General features: G+C 39.3%; 1 protein-coding gene across 3 annotated transcripts; it reads right to left on the minus strand.

The window, feature by feature from the left end:
- Positions 1-42: 42 nt before the first annotated feature.
- LOC115350718 (DNA repair protein complementing XP-G cells-like) lies at positions 43-17171 on the minus strand. Of its 3 annotated transcripts, none has more exons than XM_041128714.1 (16): positions 16842-17170; positions 16562-16682; positions 15766-15941; positions 15135-15250; positions 14946-15038; positions 14067-14127; positions 12982-13125; positions 11262-11469; positions 10033-10983; positions 9395-9627; positions 7832-7951; positions 5889-6102; positions 4063-4207; positions 3038-3238; positions 2039-2123; positions 43-711 (listed from the first exon to the last, which is right to left on the minus strand). In XM_041128714.1, exons 2-16 carry the CDS (start codon positions 16647-16649, stop codon positions 154-156), a joined length of 3393 nt encoding a protein of 1130 aa, XP_040984648.1. In that variant the 5' UTR covers positions 16650-16682; positions 16842-17170; the 3' UTR covers positions 43-153. The 3 variants fall into 3 exon arrangements, with proteins under 3 accessions (XP_040984648.1, XP_029892461.1, XP_040984649.1); XM_041128715.1 differs by having other exon boundaries at positions 609-711; positions 2039-2113; positions 3000-3238; positions 16842-17171; XM_030036601.2 differs by lacking the exons at positions 15135-15250; positions 15766-15941; positions 16562-16682; positions 16842-17170 and adding an exon at positions 14597-14796 and having other exon boundaries at positions 14946-15024.
- Positions 17172-17205: the final 34 nt, after the last annotated feature.

A 17205-nucleotide genomic window follows, 5' to 3' on the forward strand; every position in this document is an offset into this window, starting at 1 on the left:
CCTCCAATTTATGTTCTGGACACAAAATGCATGAAAAATACGTAACAAATAGGGATAATTTATTATTTATCAAAAATTCATTAGAATATTTACAGAGCTTAAGTCATAAAAAATCACGTGCACACAGTCTCTCTTTTTTAAGACTTTTTTTCTTTAAGGCTTTTTCTTTTTTCTTCCTTTCTTACTCTGTGATTTCTTTTTTCTGCCCTCAAACACAGGTTTGGCAGTCACCATGGCTACGCTTCCCAGTTCTTCATCCTCACTGCTTGAGCTACTACACCCTTTCTTCTCTTTACAATCTGTTGCCTCCATTGCAGAGACATTTTTCCTCTTTCTGCTCTTGCCTAAATCTCTGCTTTCCGATTCCTCTACTGAGGAGTCACTAGAAGTTTCTGAAAGATGCAAATTTCCAATAAAACCACCTCCATATATATGTTCTTTTCTGAAATCTGAATGTTTTCTTCTCTTTCCACTTTGGACTTCCATTGCCACAGCCTGATGATTGGCACAGCCTGCAGTACCCTCCCCTTTCTTTTCCTCACGCTGTTTAATTTCAATCTCCATAACAGCGGTGGCCTCCCGTATTTCATCGGCTTCTTCTTCTTTTCCCTTTCTCTTCAGACACGTCACAGCTCTGCGCAGTCTCTGACTTTTAATAGCTTGTTTTTCATGCTGTGCTAGTCTGAAGAATGAATCAATCCGAAGCTGAGTCTATCACAAATAAAACAGAGAAACACCTTTGGATGTTTTTGTGATGGGAATTCAGTCGTTATCTCAGCTATAACTATAAAGCATCCCAAATTAAAGCAGGACAAAGGACTAATGAAATTAACATGCATGCAAATAGATGTGAACAATAAAATGCATTGTTATGCTAATACCTATACTTTATTATAAATTACACAAGAGCCTTCACAGAAACTAAATAATAAGCAGACTCCAGTGAAATTTTATAAACATTGTGCTGCTGATGACTAGACATGTGTTGCTATTTTCAACCCTAATACAGAGAATCTCTGTAGTGCTCTTAAGTATGTCCTTACAAACACATCCTTAGCTTCAAGCTGCTAAAACAACAGAATGTTTACTAGCAAATGTTGTAAGTTCACTTTACAGTTGCATATACTAGTGCAACAAAACGCGGTCAGTTGACTCAAGTTCATTTTAACACATGCTGCTACAGCATCAAGATTTAAGAGTAGAACTAGAAGTAGTCACACACAAGGGGTCTGTGTTACTCAACCACAGCTAGGCTTGCTGTATAGGCAAAGTTAGTCCTCTGTATTCTCCCTAAAATTGTCTAAGAGAGGCAGGATGTTCCTGTCAGCCTGAAAGTATATGAATTTAACTACAGGGTTTGGTACCTTTCACTCCTTTGAGTGATAGAGAGAACCTAGAACACTGGTTTAGACTCCGTATCTATCTTGCTTACGGCAAAAGGAGAAAAGAATGTGACCTTAGGTGATCAGTTTTACAACTGACTTTCACAGTATCACAGCATGCACAACTATTCACTTTTAAGTTTTATTAAAGTTGACAGAACACTTATTTGGAAATTAGAGTAATGTTATTAATGGGCACTTGCTCACTGGTTCAGTCCGCACTCCTCCTCAAAGGATATGTATGGTACCAAATGGTCGGTCTCACTTGACCAAAATCTCAGGGGCATTTTTATAAATCATTTTAGAGACAGCACACTGCCTTTTAAAAGTACTGAAGGTGCCGGAGGTTCCTGTAGTTTCAGCTACATCCAGAACAAACAGCAACCCGGACTTGTGATAGATGCTTGATAGATAACAAAATTTGAAACCAACAACTGAATTACCTACAGTGCCTCACAGCACACCCAAATCATACAGAAATGAAGTCTAGAGAAGTAAGTTTAATGAGTTTTAAAAATATATATATTGAAAAAAAAAATGGCCAAATGCCAGTTTCTGAGAAATGTATTTTAGATTAAAGCCTTGCTGTTCATTTTAAAATCCTTCTCTTACAATTCTGCAGTTACCCTTAAACTATACATAGTTTTATTCATTACCTGCTGCAAGTTCAGCTGTTTCACCACAGGCAGAAGGATTTCATCTATCTTTGTCCTCGTCCAGCCAAAGTGATCCTGACAGAATGTGCAGAAAGTTAAGGAACTGTACAAGGCTATTACTAGTATTTTGTAAACACATAAAATGAAAATTCCTCAAATAAACAATGTCTGGAGGAAATTTACTCCAAAGCTTTTTCTACTACAAACCCAGAGAAAATACTCTAAGTTATTACAGCTGACTTATGTGGATGGTTCCAGTATTACGCTACATACCTTAATCTTGCTGTTACATCTCTATTAGTTACAGAACTTTTTCTCCAATATCAACATTTCCAAAGGCATGCCTCTGAAGACAGAACTCATTCTGGCTATATGGTAGTGCCATAAGACAAAATACCTATAAGTAAACCTTATTTTTACACTTGCACACACTGGAAATTTCATTTACTGTTTGAAACGCTATTAGCTCTGCACGCATTGCCATCTACTTTTCAACAATTCACTGCAGTTCAAGCTGCAATGGATGGAAGAAATAGCCATTATTGCAAGAAATGCAGTGAATAACTAGGAATAAAGTGCAGACTGAATCACTATTTCTAACTAGGTTTTGAAACTTATTTGTGAAAGATGCGAAACATAATCAGGACTGTGCACACAATCCCGCTCTAAGTCTAGAAATAGGCACAGCACAGTTACAGAAACGTAACATCACAACAAACTAGTCAGTCCAGCTACGAGACTCTCTCTGCATGCGAAGCAAAGCATCCCACTCTCTCAGGAGGGCAGAGCAGCCCTGAGTGCCACACATGCATGGCTGCATTCCCTTCCATTCCAGAGCTGGTATCATTGTAGGAAGGTGCATGCAGATGGGACAGGGGGCCCCTCACACCAATGAGATGTTAAGAATTTGACACTCCATTACTGACTCAGTAGTGGGCCTTATGAACTTTAATCAGCATACTTTTAGCTAACAAGTCCTGCCATACAGTAAAAGGATATTCTCTGATCTGCTCTACATCAGGCTTCCCCCAGATGAATGAACCCCTTGTCTCATCCACCACAGGCTTCAAGTATGCTTCTGCCACTGCTGGATTTGGGAAACCTGAAGAAAGCTGTAGCTCCCGCAGTTTCTTCTTGACTTTGGTATCATGTGGATTAGGTCTCAGTTTCTTATTCTTCTGAGCCTCATTCCACCACTCACTGAAAAACAGAGGAAAGTATTAATTTGCCTCCATAAAATACAATTTGGAATATCAAGACCCACCATGCTAATTTCAGTAGCCTTAGTCTCCCTACTTCAGTTACTATGTGAGATGAGGTAGGAAATTTCCAAATTAAAAAATGGCCAAAGGGACATATAATCTGAAAGCAGAAAAGACAAAACATACACAGTAAATGCAGCCATTGTAAGCCACAGTAGCCAACATCGCCTGGATTCCCCATAAGCTGCTGAACAGAAGGCCCTAAATTCAGCCTCACTTGGGGAGGATGTTCCACACATAATGATCATTTTGGGAGGTTTTTTGGTATGCAAGAAAAAAAAAAAAAAAAAGGCAAAAAAGACTTCTAACTATCCTCGCCATTGCCAATACATTGCCTCTTCAAATCTTGTTCTTCCCCACAGCCTACCTGTCTGTCTCCTTCCAGGTCATCCATTCCTCACTCAAGTCTCTTTTCTCTACGAGCAAGCTACAGCACCTTCTCACAAACTCAGAGAGAATAAACCTCCAGTCCACTACGGATCCAACTCTGCAATGAACTCAGAGGCAGTTGCACCGTTCTACAGCTGTTCTATTGTCTTCATTAGTCTCACTGTAACTGCTGTATAAACATGTCACCTTATTTACCTGCCATTCCAAATAGTGATATAGTAATGGAGTCATATATTTTACAGTTAACTTAGTCTCCTTAATGATGGTCAGTGATGGTCATATGTTTTGTTGTATGCTTAAGCAGCAGAAAAGTATATTCACTAATATTCATATTACTGAGAGACAAAAAAAGCAAAAGACGACGAAGCATACGCAAATTTTAAGAGAGGTTCCAAGCCATGCCCAGGAAATTCATTTAAAATCTCCATCGCTGTTACAAAGCCAACATTTGGGATGCCCTCGGTGTAGTCACTTCCAAGCAAGTATGCCAAATTAATTAGCTTGCTTCGATCCAACCCTGTAAAAGAAAGTGAGTAAACCAAATAAAACCAGGGGATTCAGCATCTGTCCTCTTACAAATTAAAAAATAACGTATTATTAGAAAGGCAAAACCCAAAAGGAACACAAAGGCATTAACTCTGTAAAATTACATTTACTTCAACATTAGAACTTGCTAAATTATATTCTGGAGCAGTGTCAATATGCTACTACCAGCTCAAGCACCAGTAGTTGTCCTAACTTGGCAAATGCATCTTGCCAAAATTAAAATGTTACAATGTATAGATCACTGGGAAATTCTGTGTTCCTAAGAGCTAAGAGATACTATTTTACATATATTTCTCCAGTTTTCATCTAATGGTGACCTGAATTTAATAACCCCCTGAATCACAAATAAAAACATTCAGTTTGAATTCTAGTCCATAATATCAATGCCTCTGCTTCTTAAAAGCGTACCCAAACTGGAAGCCTTTTGCTCTGTGCTCATTAGTTACTAATTAGACCAAAAGACCCTGCGAAACAGACAGAACAAAGGAAGAACTCAGCTGACCACTTCTACTTGGTATGCTGTAAGATCTGAGGCAACCAGACGGATTTTCACTTACTAGCTTGAGGAGTTTAGATTAAAAAAAAAAAAAAAAGAAAAAAAAAAAATCAGTGGAGAAAAGGAGGGATGTGTGTCTAAGCACACAAAGCAAGACCATCGGCATGCTACTCAGGATATCCAACAACTGTCAAGAAATAAGACTTGTGCAATGCGTGGAAAAGGAGTAGAAGTACAAGACTACAGAGAAATGTGACATGAAGACCAATGGTGACTATTTTTTCCCCAATAAATAAATAAATAAATAAAAGCCCTGGTTTATTACATTAATAACAGCTAAAAATCACACACATGCTTTTACAGCAGTCCTTTCCAAGTAAGCTACAGTAGCATACCCAAGTAGGGGGAAAAAATATTTCACCCAATTTTCTGGGAGAAGAATCCAAAGACATATTTTTCACCACAGAAAAATGTTCCGAAATTTTACATGCTGAAGCCATTAAAATATTATTTCAAAGTCTATAGCCTCTCTCAACTTTGAAAATGTCAAAACTGATTTTAAAAGAGTTCTGCTTAAACAAAGCATAAGAAAAAGTTAAAATTGGCTCATATTTTCCTTAATACACTACGTGACACTGAAGTTTAGTAGTTCAACATAAGTAGCAACAATTTGATTAGACTGGTACAAGAGCAATCTGAAAGAAGAAAAAAAGCTGTCGGTATTAACTAAATGAAGAACCTTTTACAGACCATATACATATGCCAGATCCTCTTCTAATACATTACATGACAGTATGTCCCAAATTAACTTTCATTTCCAGAAAACTATAAATCTGATGTGATCAGAATATAATTTTCCCACCATGACAGAAAAGTCATGCTGACATTTACCCAGAAACTCGTACCACAGCTCATACCTCCAGCCTTGATGATCATCACACTAATTCAGTGTATTAAATGCAGGTGTCTGCAAATTCAGGGGGGTCATCTGGCAGTAAAAACAGCAACCCAAATGAATGTCTTTAGAGACTCTCCAAAGAACAGGCATTGTAATAACAGACACACAAAATTCTGTAGAAAATACAACTTCAAAGAGATACATGGCAGCGCTGTCTTATTAAAGACTCTGTTTAACAAATCAATACCTGAGGCTTACCTAGCTGGTTTTGAAAATCAACATACTGATAATACTCCACATATTTGTTTTGACTGAAGAAATTTTTGTAAACATGCCGTGCGCCAAATAACCAAACATCACTATCATCAGTGATTGTCCCAGAGGTCTGATCAGTAAGGTCCAATATAGCACACTGTGCCTCTGCCTCCATCGGAGCTTCAATATATGGAATGCCAAACAGACGGAGAAGCTCCTGTAGGATGGAAAGAAAACAGTTAATATTTCATCTGAAGAATGAACTTCTATTATACTTCTGCTTGACTCAGAACTGCTAGATTCACACTTAGGAGGTATTTAATATTTCACAGCAAATCTTAATTTCCACTAGAAAGTGGCAAGCACAGTTAAGTCAAGGTGGAAATCCCACTTACTCACCTCAGGCAGATAGTGCCATGTAAGTCAAGCACTGCTTGATCACACTATTACCACAGAGTTTGAGAATCTGCTATCTTAATTACACAATCATACTTAAGTATTGTGCTTTCCATAACACAGAGAAAAGTCCGTGCATTAGAATTATGTGGGCTCCATGAAAAAAGGATGCAGGTTAAGTAAAAAATAAAAAAAAAAAATAAAAAAAAAAAAAAATCAAACAGCCATCACCTTAGCTCACAAAATAGTATGAAAGCATATGAGAAACATCAATATCAAGCAGGAAACAGTGGGCAGACTAATCATCCTTTGGATGGTGTTTTGATATACGTGTATTCTGATGCATTTTACACAATTTGCTTTTATGGAATACATTATTTAACCTCAGATAAATATCCCACACACACTAGGTTTACAGGCTTGTGTTAGTTACACAATTCTGGATTACGTCATCTCCAGAAATTATGCTTTCCATTTACTCTCCTGCTCTCAAGCTGGATGTAACAATCACTGCAAAAGCTAAGGTGTAAAAATTATTAAATATATATTTGATATGTATACATATATCTGCACAAATACACACTATTTTTTTCTCAGTGCAGCTGCCTTTTGTGCCCTGACAAAGTCATGCTCAAGACTTCAGACTTTTACTGTAATAAAGAGAAAAAGCACAAAGGTCAAAAGATTTACAACTATAATGGTGTATCGACCATTATATGGCACGTAATATTACAAAAGCACAATCTACTGGCCTTTAAAAAAATCACCTGAAGAAACAAGTATGAGCAAATGTTTAACAAAGGAAACAGTCTTAAAATGATTGAAATGTTTATCTAAATTACCCCTTTTATATGCAAAGAAAATAAAAGCATTTACATATTTCTCAGAATTAATTTGTTAGAATAAGTTTATTACATCATAGATACTATCAGTAGCCTACTGTATTATGAATATGTTAACCCCAACACATTGTATTGCACATAGTCCTTGTATTAGACTGCATTAACCTTTAAATGCTAATACTGAAACAGAAGTTACAGGCTTATGCAGGTATTACTGGTGAGATTCTTTAAAAATCAGTTAACCAGGGCATAAACCTGGGTCACCATATGGATTTCTTGTAAACTTTTATCTTTTAATCCCTAGGGGAAATCACAATTTACCTAATACTCAGATTACACCAATTCCATACTGCTGAATGTAACTTCCTAGTATTTTTTTTATTCAATTTGCACCTTTCACAGCAACGGGCAAAGATCAAACTGGCCCAACCTTAAAAAGTAGGTGCTTAAAAAAACCCGATGATTTACTCATGATTTTATCATTATTTTATAATGTTATAAGTTATCTAACATTGCTGGAATTCAAGATTATCTCAATACTTTCAATATTTTAAATCAAGCAGACTGAAGAAAACAAGCTCCTAAGAGGAGAAAAAGGTGGCCTATAATTAAGCAAAATTACTAACACCTTTTGAGAAAATGTTTGACTGGAGCAGAGGGGGGACCACATGATGCTATATCAAATCAAAATGATTCAACAAATGCTACCTGGCTTTCCAAGAACATCTGTCCTGTTACAGAAGCAGCAACACGTTCCTGCTGCTGTTTTTGAGCCTGAAGCACATTCTGCTCAGTAGAAAGGTCATTTTCTAATTCTTCTAGTTCCTCCTGAAAAATAAAACAAGATTTTCATTATTTCAACAATTCAGGTATACTTAGTTAAGTAAGCTCTGAGTCTCCAACTATAATTATTCTAGTAGTATATGCTCCATTAATTCACACTTGGAAGTTGTCATAGCTTCACTAATACAGTAAATTATAAGATCAGAGATGGGTCTATTCTTCAGAGTGCTAAAACCTAAAGTTTCCCTCTGATTTCAGAGAGATTATGGTTAACTATCATCTTTAAAGAAAAATCAGTTCCCACAAAATTAGATACATATACGAGAAAGCAATGAAACACTAAGAAGCTGTGCAATAGTTTTCCTTAAAAACTACGTGGGGACAGAGCAATTCATAGAATCATAGAATCATTTAGGTTGGAAAAGACCCTTAAGATCATCGAGTCCAACCATCAACCATGCCCACTAAACCATGTTCTGGAGTGCCTTGTCTATGCACTTTTTGAATACCTCCAGGGATGGTGACTCAACCACTTCCCTGGGCAGCCTCTTCCAATGTCTGACAACCCTTTCAGTAAAGAAATTTTTCCTCATCTCCAACCTAAACCTCCCCTGGTGCAACTCGAGGCCATTTCCTCTTGTCCTATCTCCACCCACCTGACAGAAGAGACCAGCACCCACCTCACCACAACCCCCCTTCAGGCAGTTGCAGAGAGCGATCAGGTCTCCCCTCAGCCTCCTCTTCTCCAGGCTAAACAGCCCCAGATCCCTCAGCCGCTCCTCACAGGACTTGTGCTCCAGACCCCTCACCACCTTCGTTGCCCTTCTCTGGACACGCTCCAGCACCTCAAGGTCTGTCTTGTAGTGAGGGGCCCAAAACTGAACATGGTACTCGAGGTGCGGCCTCACCAGTGCCCAGTACAGGGGACGATCACCTCCCTGCTCCTGCTGGCCACACCATTTCTGATACGGGCCAGGATGCCGTTGGCCTTCTTGGCCACCTGGGCACACTGCCGGCTCATATCCAGCCAGCTGTCGACCAGCACCCCCAGGTCCTTTTCCGCCGGGCAGCTTTCCAGCCGCTCTTCCCCAAGCCTGTAGCGCTGCGTGGGGTTGCTGTGACCCAAGTGCAGGACCCGGCACTTGGCCTCGTTAAACCTCATACAATTGGCCTCGGCCCATCGATCCAGCCTGTGCAGATCCCTCTGTAGAGCCTTCCTGCCCTCGAGCAGATCAACACTCCTGCCCAACTTGGTGTCATCTGCGAACTTGCTGAGGGTGCACTCGATCCCCTCATCCAGATCATTGATAAAGTTATTAAACAGAACTGGCCCCAATACTGAGCCCTGGGGAACACCACTTGTGACCCACCACCAAATGGATTTAACTCTATTCACCACAATCCTCTGGGCTCGTCCATCCAGCCAGTTTTTTACCCAGCGAAGAGTACACTTTCATTATTAGCTCAAAACAAATAACAACGAGTTACCAAACTGACGTCTTGCCACTCATCCACTGCATCTTTACCATCATCTTCTCTTTCAACGTTCTGATTGCTTGCCAACTGCACTTCATCAGACTCCTTCAGCAAGTCCTGTGTGACAACTGCATGTCTGTCTGTCTCCACTTCTGGAAGTGCTGTTTCATCACCCAGTTTCTCATCATATTTAGTAGGAAACTCAGCCTCATTACTGATTTCAGTATCCACTTCAATAAAGCTTCCTATTAAAGGAAAACAAAAATTTCAACTTCCTGCTACTTGTTTAAAAAGAAGCATTTGTATGCATTTTTAACTTCAGCAGTGATTTTTTTTTCCTATATGCAGTAAATAGATATAAGTATTGTGAAATTACAGAAACCAAGTGGTTGACCATTAACACACCAGTTAAGTTCAATGTATGCAACAGCATGCTTTCCTGACTCTCCGTATTGTATACTCAGGTTTCAATGATAAAACATAACACCAAGGGGAAATACATAGCTCAGATTTTCTTCCTACCTCCTACATACACAGGAATAGATGTATTTTAAAGCATTCCTTACTAGGAGAAAAGGTTAACTTTGACTGACTAGAAATACAATAAGGCCGTATTTTCTTATCTTTTTACACAATTAAAAAGCACATACCATCAGAATCACTGTCTTCAGACTGTGATATCCCTTCTCTTTCCTCCTCAGGACCTTTTGCTTCCAGAAAAGGTCTAATATCCTTTTGTACCTCAGATACATTCTCTTCTGTTTGCGAAATTACCTCCTCTATATTTTCAGAAATTTTCAAGTTTTCCTCCTTTTTAGAAAGGTCTGTTGTTTCAGCACGAATCAAATCCCCTATACTAGTTTGTACAGGGGAACAGCTTGGTTTCTGTGTGCACAAGTTCATATCCTTATCTCCCAAAGAATTTAAGTCCATTTTGGAACCATTTTCTTCTTTCTCTACATATTCCGTGCCTTTTCTCGTATTGTCAATACAAGAATAATTTTCAGCTTTGGATATACTGGTGTCCTTAAGCGTAACATGACTTTTTTCCAACTCCTGACTCTTTTGTTCAAATTCAGCATCTTGCATAATCACTTGGTTTGACAAATGAATTGTAGATGTAGGTATTTTTTTTCCCTCCTTAACTTCAAGAATCTGATCTTCCTCGTCTGAGTTACTAAGCAGAAAATCCTTCACTTCTGATCTTTCTGGTAGCACTCCATCAGTTCTAACAGTAACAACTTCCTCCCTTCTATCATCGTCACTCAGAACTTGCTGAATTGCCTCTAGCGTTCTTGGAGACACACCGCCGCCTTCTGTTACAGACTGGTCCACATTCCATCGTCCTGTATCTTCATCCCCCAGTTCTTCTTCTGAGCTGCTTTCTACCATAGCTGCCTGGATAGCAAGCAAAGTCCGAGGAGAGGGCGGTGCTGTCACCACACTGTTACCTTTCTCTGTCTGCAACTTGTCAGAAGCAACTAGCTTTGCATTAGCAGGAGATTCATTGACTTTATTCGGTTTAATAAATTCAAGCATTTTTGATGAGGGTCCTGCAGTAGTTTCCACGTCTCTACTTGTAGCTTCTTTTGCTTGAATACCTGAAAGAAAGGTTTTTGTTGATTTATGTTTTTTTAGTAAAAAAACTGCTTTATACTAACATTCCATTTTACATAATGAACATCATTATATAAAGATTAATAAAGCAGTTTTCTACACATTTACAGATCACAGTTAATGATGTGTAACAGTAATGCACATTTCATACAAAGTATTGGCTACATGCACCTGTGAACAATATTCAGTTTTTTCTTAAAACTGACAGCTGCAGATTGCACACACCAAACAAGAGGTTTTACAAAATTAAGACCTGACATACCCTTTATTAGGATATAGTGAGAAGTATCTTCAGAGACTACCCTACTAGATTCCACTTCTTTCACAAAACCACCTTCATTTTCATATTGCGTTTGGATTTCACCCGAGTGCTGCTGATTCAATTCTTTTTGTACATTTTCTATGCACCGATTGAGGTTGCTTTTCTTAAGCAAACCCCTAAGCTGATACTGGGAAAAGTCACTGGACTCCTTAAAAAAAAAGAAAAACAAAACAAACAACCAAGTCCATTTAAATAAAATGCCACCAGCTGCACCTTTTAAGCAAGTTCATATACCATGCTCTGGAGAGCCTTTTAAGAGTTTCCTTTAAGCACATAACATTTGCCTTTTACTGACTGCTGCACTCCCAAGCAACAGCAACACTAGCCTGGTAACATGCAACAATTCTAAAAGGTTGCATTAAGCAGTTCTGAATGCTGGCTAAACACAATGAGATCTCAATGATGTGACCAACAAAACTTAGCTGGCTAACACAGCTGGTCCCCATCTTAAAAACAATGCAATGATAACAGAATCCACATGTGGATGGTTTTAAGATGACAGTTCCTAGCTTACACTTGGGCACAAGCTATCATTTGATCCGACCTGTATTTGTCCTGGTTTTGGCTGGGATAGAGTTAATTTTCCTTCTAGTAGCTGGTACAGTGTTATGTCTTGGATTCGGTATGGAAGAATGTTGATAACACACTGAGGTTTTCAGTTGTTGCTAAGTAGTGTTCATACTACATCAAGGATTTTTCAGCTTCTCATGCCCAGCCAACAAGAAGACTGGAGGGGCACAAGCAGTTGGGATGGGACACAGCCAGGACAGCTGACCCAAACTGGCCAACGGGGTATTCCATACCATGTGACATTATGCCCAGTATATAAACTGGGGGGAGGTGGCCTGGCGGGGGATTGCTGCTCGGGAACTAACTGGGTATCTGTCAGCGAGTGGCAAGCAATTGTATTGTGCATCAGTTGTTTTGTATATTCCAATCCTTTTATTATTATTATTGCCATTTTATTATTGTTATTCTTATCATTATTATTTTCTTCCTTTCTGTTCTATTAAACTGTTCTTATCTCAACCCACGAGTTTTATGTTTTTTTTTCCCCCGATTCTCTCCCCCATCCCACTGGGTGTGGGGGAAGTGAGTGAGTGGCTACATGGCACTTAGCTGCTGGCTGGGGTTAAACCACAACAATATTGTACTTTTAAAATCTAACTGTGCTCTGAAAAGCTGTCATAGAAGTGGCACTACAGAATTCCCCGATTGTCTCTGAATGGCTTCAGTAACACATCTGCCAAAGCTACAAAAGCCTTTTCCCAGCTGCCAGCTCCCCTAGCAACCTGAGAGTTTGGAACTGAAGCTGCATTCATTCTGCCTGGTTTATCCACACCATAGTATGTTCTTGCAATTGAAATCTTGGGCATAATGCTGATGAGGCATGAGATGGCATGATTTTTTCCATTCTTGCCAAACTGAATTAGTTCTGCTAATTTTAGTGGAAATCAAGAGATAGGACTCTGAATAGACACACAGGAAGGCTCTGTTAAGAGTCGCTATCTCATTGGGGTTTTTCCCCCTTCAGCATAACATCTCTTATTAAATAGACCCAGGGGTAAAGATTTCCAGATGTGATACTCTCACATAGTCTTCATCTGCATTAATGGCAATAGCTCCATTCTGGTGGCTTGAAAACTATTTTAAGTATTACCTCTGGCATTGCTTCAAATAATGTTCTTTTTCGCTTTGTAAATTCTTTCATATCAGTCAAGATCTCATGTTTTATTTCTGGAGGCAGCTTGTTGAAATCTTCTGATTCAATATCTACAGAATGAGGATTTTCACATAACTCTTCCTATAAAAATGGAAAACAACAGAAACACCTATTTTATATTACAGCACAGCAAGAACAATGAAGTATTGAGAGCATTATTCCAAACAACAAAAAAAAAACGCCACAAAATCTTTGTTGCTACTTCCTATACTGTGAAGAAAACAGGTAAGAAAAAAAAAAAGGTAACTACTACCTAATAAAATAAAGTACATAATTATTGAGGTACGCTATACAGAGAAATTTGAGTTTATTCTTTTTACAAAAAGATATTTAGTATAAATCACAGAAGCAGGTCCTATAGCCTCAGCTAGTCTGATTTTATGCTTCTAAAGAGGGTTTCCTTCTGAATGTGAAGTACTTCAAAGATAAACAGTATTTCCAAGAGTTTTTTCTTCCTTTTTTTTTTTAAACCTTGATGAAAGCAGACATAATTGTATTATTCATTATACCTTCTTCTTAGGTTATATATTTCTCTTCTCCTCATCCCAGGGGATCAGCACATCAGAAGGGAATACAGAATTTATCTGTGAAAACTCAAGGACCGAAGTACTTCAACATCAATTCATATTTAGAAAAGCATGGGAATTTTGTTAAATATGCTGTCTTATATGTGCATAAACATGTGCACAAATGCATACATTTCACTTATATATTTACAAAAAACAATTTCTTCTCCACATGTCCAGAGAAAGTAGTCAAAAAAAAAAAAAAAAGAAAGATACCATAAGAAATCCCTATTCTGATGTATTCTAGTGGAGAAAATTACATTTGTATTTCCTCATTAGTAGGAATTTATAGAGTACTGAAAATTAACTTGTTTGCTTGATAAGTAATGCTACAGTAAGACCTACACCTCCAAGCACTTTTTTTTTTTTTTTTTTTAACCTTTTTGGTTGTCTTTTAAGCATAGCACATGAATGAGAGGATTGTTCACAGCCACAGGGCAATTAGGATGCACTTACCTGCAACATCTTTTTTTGGCTCATTCTTGCTTCCCATTCTTTTTCATCTTCCTCCTCCGAGCTAAAAATCACAAAGAGAAAAAAAGATGTATATATTTACCTAGGAAAATAAAGTTCCTATTTTAAGCAAAAGGACATTAGTCATCCCTTCACTAGCAAGTACAAAAAGTCACACACAATATCAAACTACACACACATATATATATGCATATACATACATACACACGTACATATACATATAAATACATATACAAGTCAAAAAGATCTGAAGAGAAAGAAAGAAGGCAGACTTAGGTCAGTTAAAACCAGACTGAGACAACTTGCTGCTTAAATCATTACCCAATTCTTATTTGGTCATCACAAAGTATATATAAGATGTGCAAAGAGTAATCTAACCAATAGCTCCACATTCCCACTTACTATTATTTAAGATGTCACAAGTTTGACAAGTACATACAAAGCCTACTTCTGCTGAACACATCTACGCTACTGAATGAGGGGATGCAAACCAGAATCAAGCTGCCACACACCAGCTACCCAAGCTTCAACAATCAGTTCCCTGTAGTCGTAGACATGGCCACAGAGATTGAAGTAGCACTTTCATCCTTAAACATGAACGCAGTGTGGAAATTTAGTCTGTGGGCTGAAAGCTTCTTCTGTTACTTTCCCATAAATAACTAGAAAGCTTCTGTATCCGGAGCTACAAACCAAGAAACTCTCCAAAAAGAAACTGAAATACAATAGAAATTAAAGAAATATACTTTACATATTATGGAGTCTCATGGGTCAAAGGCCTTTCAGCAGTGTCAAAAAATGTGTTTCATACTTTTATCTGAGTTTATTATAGCCATTTAAGCTATTTTTCTTAATTCTACCTACCTGTTCTTCTCTTCATCCTCTAAAGAAGGCAATACATACATATCATCAATTTCTTCTCTTCGAACTTGTGTAATACTGGGCAAAGCTTCATTGCTTAAGGAAAGGAAAAAAAAAAAAACCTAGTGACGAAGAGCTACATAAAAACTTACCTGCCCTTATAAACAAGGGGAAAATAATTTTTATTCTTGCCTTTTGCCTGTAAGAGCAGTTTTGATAACCTGTCTCTTCAAAAATGTTTTCAAGAGTTTCTCTGTAGTTTTCCTGGAATCACTGGTGGCAACTTCCTTTCTTTGCCTTCGCTTAGCCTGTGAAAATAAGATTAACACCATCAGAATTCTGCTGGATGCTGAAGATAGATATCCACTGAATTAATGTTATAATTCCGTTTGCTGAGTCTACAAGCAACTCCTAACTCATCCTACATCAATGGGGACACAGCCTTCAGATCCTCTAAATCCCTCTATGTAGGTTTCCTCTGTGGGACTCGGGAATAGTTTTCAGCTTCTGGCTACAAACACTTGCAAGAGTTCTGGTCAGGCCCATTCTGGAGCAAGACCCAGGATTATGCCATCGTCTACCTCTCTGCATTCTGGTTTCTATGCAAATCAAACCCGAATATATCAAAAGGGAACTGTTGCATGCTCCAACAGCTAACTAAGACTGGGATTGCAAAGAACACGTGTACAGCAGTGCACGTCAAGCCCTCCAACCTCATGGCTCAGAAGCATAAGCAGAATAAGAGGGAAATTGAAAATGGCTACTTAATATCAGCAAACGTACATCCTATTTTGCATTGCAATGACTCGGCAAAGGTACTTACCAACGTTTGTCTCTTCAGAAGCGGTGCCTCTCCATCAAAAACAAAGACAGGCCGGATTCGAAAAAACAGTAACTTGCAGAGTCGATGAAACAGAGTGAGGAGGTGAGCATTCCGTATGGAATTACCACCACGATCTCTGGCTCCCTTTATTGCTTGGTTCAACCAAATACTGATATCTTAAAGAACGGTTAAGAGAAAAAAATGTGCTATCTTACACATATACCATATTAATAGTTTCTATGAAGTGCACATATTTGACTGAGTGGCTTTTGCCCACTGTTTCAGGCTTGGCTTATCAAAGCCAAGGTTATTCAAATGCTTGTGAACTTCAGAGAATAAATTCTTGCCCCTATCTCCCTGGACAAAAAGCAGAGTTAAAACAACTGTGCAGCACATAACACCTTCCCAATTATTTTTACAAATAAATGAAGGGTGACTTCTTTCCACACCTTTCCAGCATTTAACCAAGTATATATGATAGGGAAGTTGATGCAAAAGTATTTAAACTTTTTCATCTTATAGTCCTACTGAGAGCAGCACATTTATTTACAAGGCACAAAATCCTACAGCCCAACACCTGTGTAAGGAACCTATTAAAAGTCTCTTTTTTAAAAGATAAAAACAAAACAAACTGTAGTATTCCACATATTAGAAAGCATAAAATCTACTCATCAAAATGTTGTCATGCTTTAAAATATAAAAACAAAATAAAAAGCTGATCACATAGAGGTAAGATAAACAGTCAAAATAACCTCCCTCACAAATCTGGTTCCTCAGCTTTACTTTGAAAGGATACCAACAGCAAGAATTTTTCCTTCCAGCGTTTCTGGGTTTATAGGTCTCCCAGCGCATTCAAGCAGTTTCCAAAGTCCTTGAACTCCCATCGTGCTTTCTCAGCCACTCCGAGCGAGAAGAACCTATGAGGAAGAAAAGACGGAATAACCCAAAGATTACACGACCCGCGAAGGCGTTACTGCCGCAAACAGAAATCAGGGGGCTGGGGAGGGGGGGGGGGGGCCCGCCAGCCGCTCGGGCCGGATCCGGACGATTCCCTCGGCTTTGGGTACGTGACAAACCTTTAAAAAACCCGGTCGAGCGCAGCGTTACAGCTCTCGGGCAGCCTCCGCTCCGCTCTCTGCGGAGACCGCCACGGCTCCCACACAACCGCCCCTCACGCCGGGGCACCCGCCGAGGCGCTCCGCGGGGCGGCGACCGGCCCGAAGGAGGGGAGGGCAGGGCAGGGGAGAAGAAGGCAGGGGAAGGGAGGGGAAGGCAGGGGAAGGGAGGGGAAGGGAAGGGAAGGAAGGCCGCCAAGCCGCGGCGGAGCTCGCCTGCGGCGGGGCAGGGGGCCCGGCCGCCTCAGGCCGCGCAGCCCCGCTCCGGCGCGTCCCCGCGCAGCGCCCGCCTGCGCCTCCCTCGCCCTGCCCCGCTGCCCGCCGG

Source organism: Aquila chrysaetos, chromosome 14, assembly GCF_900496995.4.
Source record: "Aquila chrysaetos chrysaetos chromosome 14, bAquChr1.4, whole genome shotgun sequence".
Classification (NCBI taxonomy): Eukaryota; Metazoa; Chordata; class Aves; order Accipitriformes; family Accipitridae; genus Aquila; species Aquila chrysaetos.

Bases quoted from the DNA above. Each gene is read 5' to 3' on its own strand.
- LOC115350718 (XM_041128714.1), bottom strand. From the start codon at position 16,649: ATGGGAGTTCAAGGACTTTGGAAACTGCTTGAATGCGCTGGGAGACCT. The intron at 15,251-15,765 runs GTAAGTACCTTT...TTATTTTCACAG, and splicing joins TTCTGAAGAGACAAACGTTG to GCTAAGCGAAGGCAAAGAAA. The intron at 11,470-12,981 runs GTAATACTTAAA...TTTTTTTTTAAG, and splicing joins TATTTGAAGCAATGCCAGAG to GAGTCCAGTGACTTTTCCCA.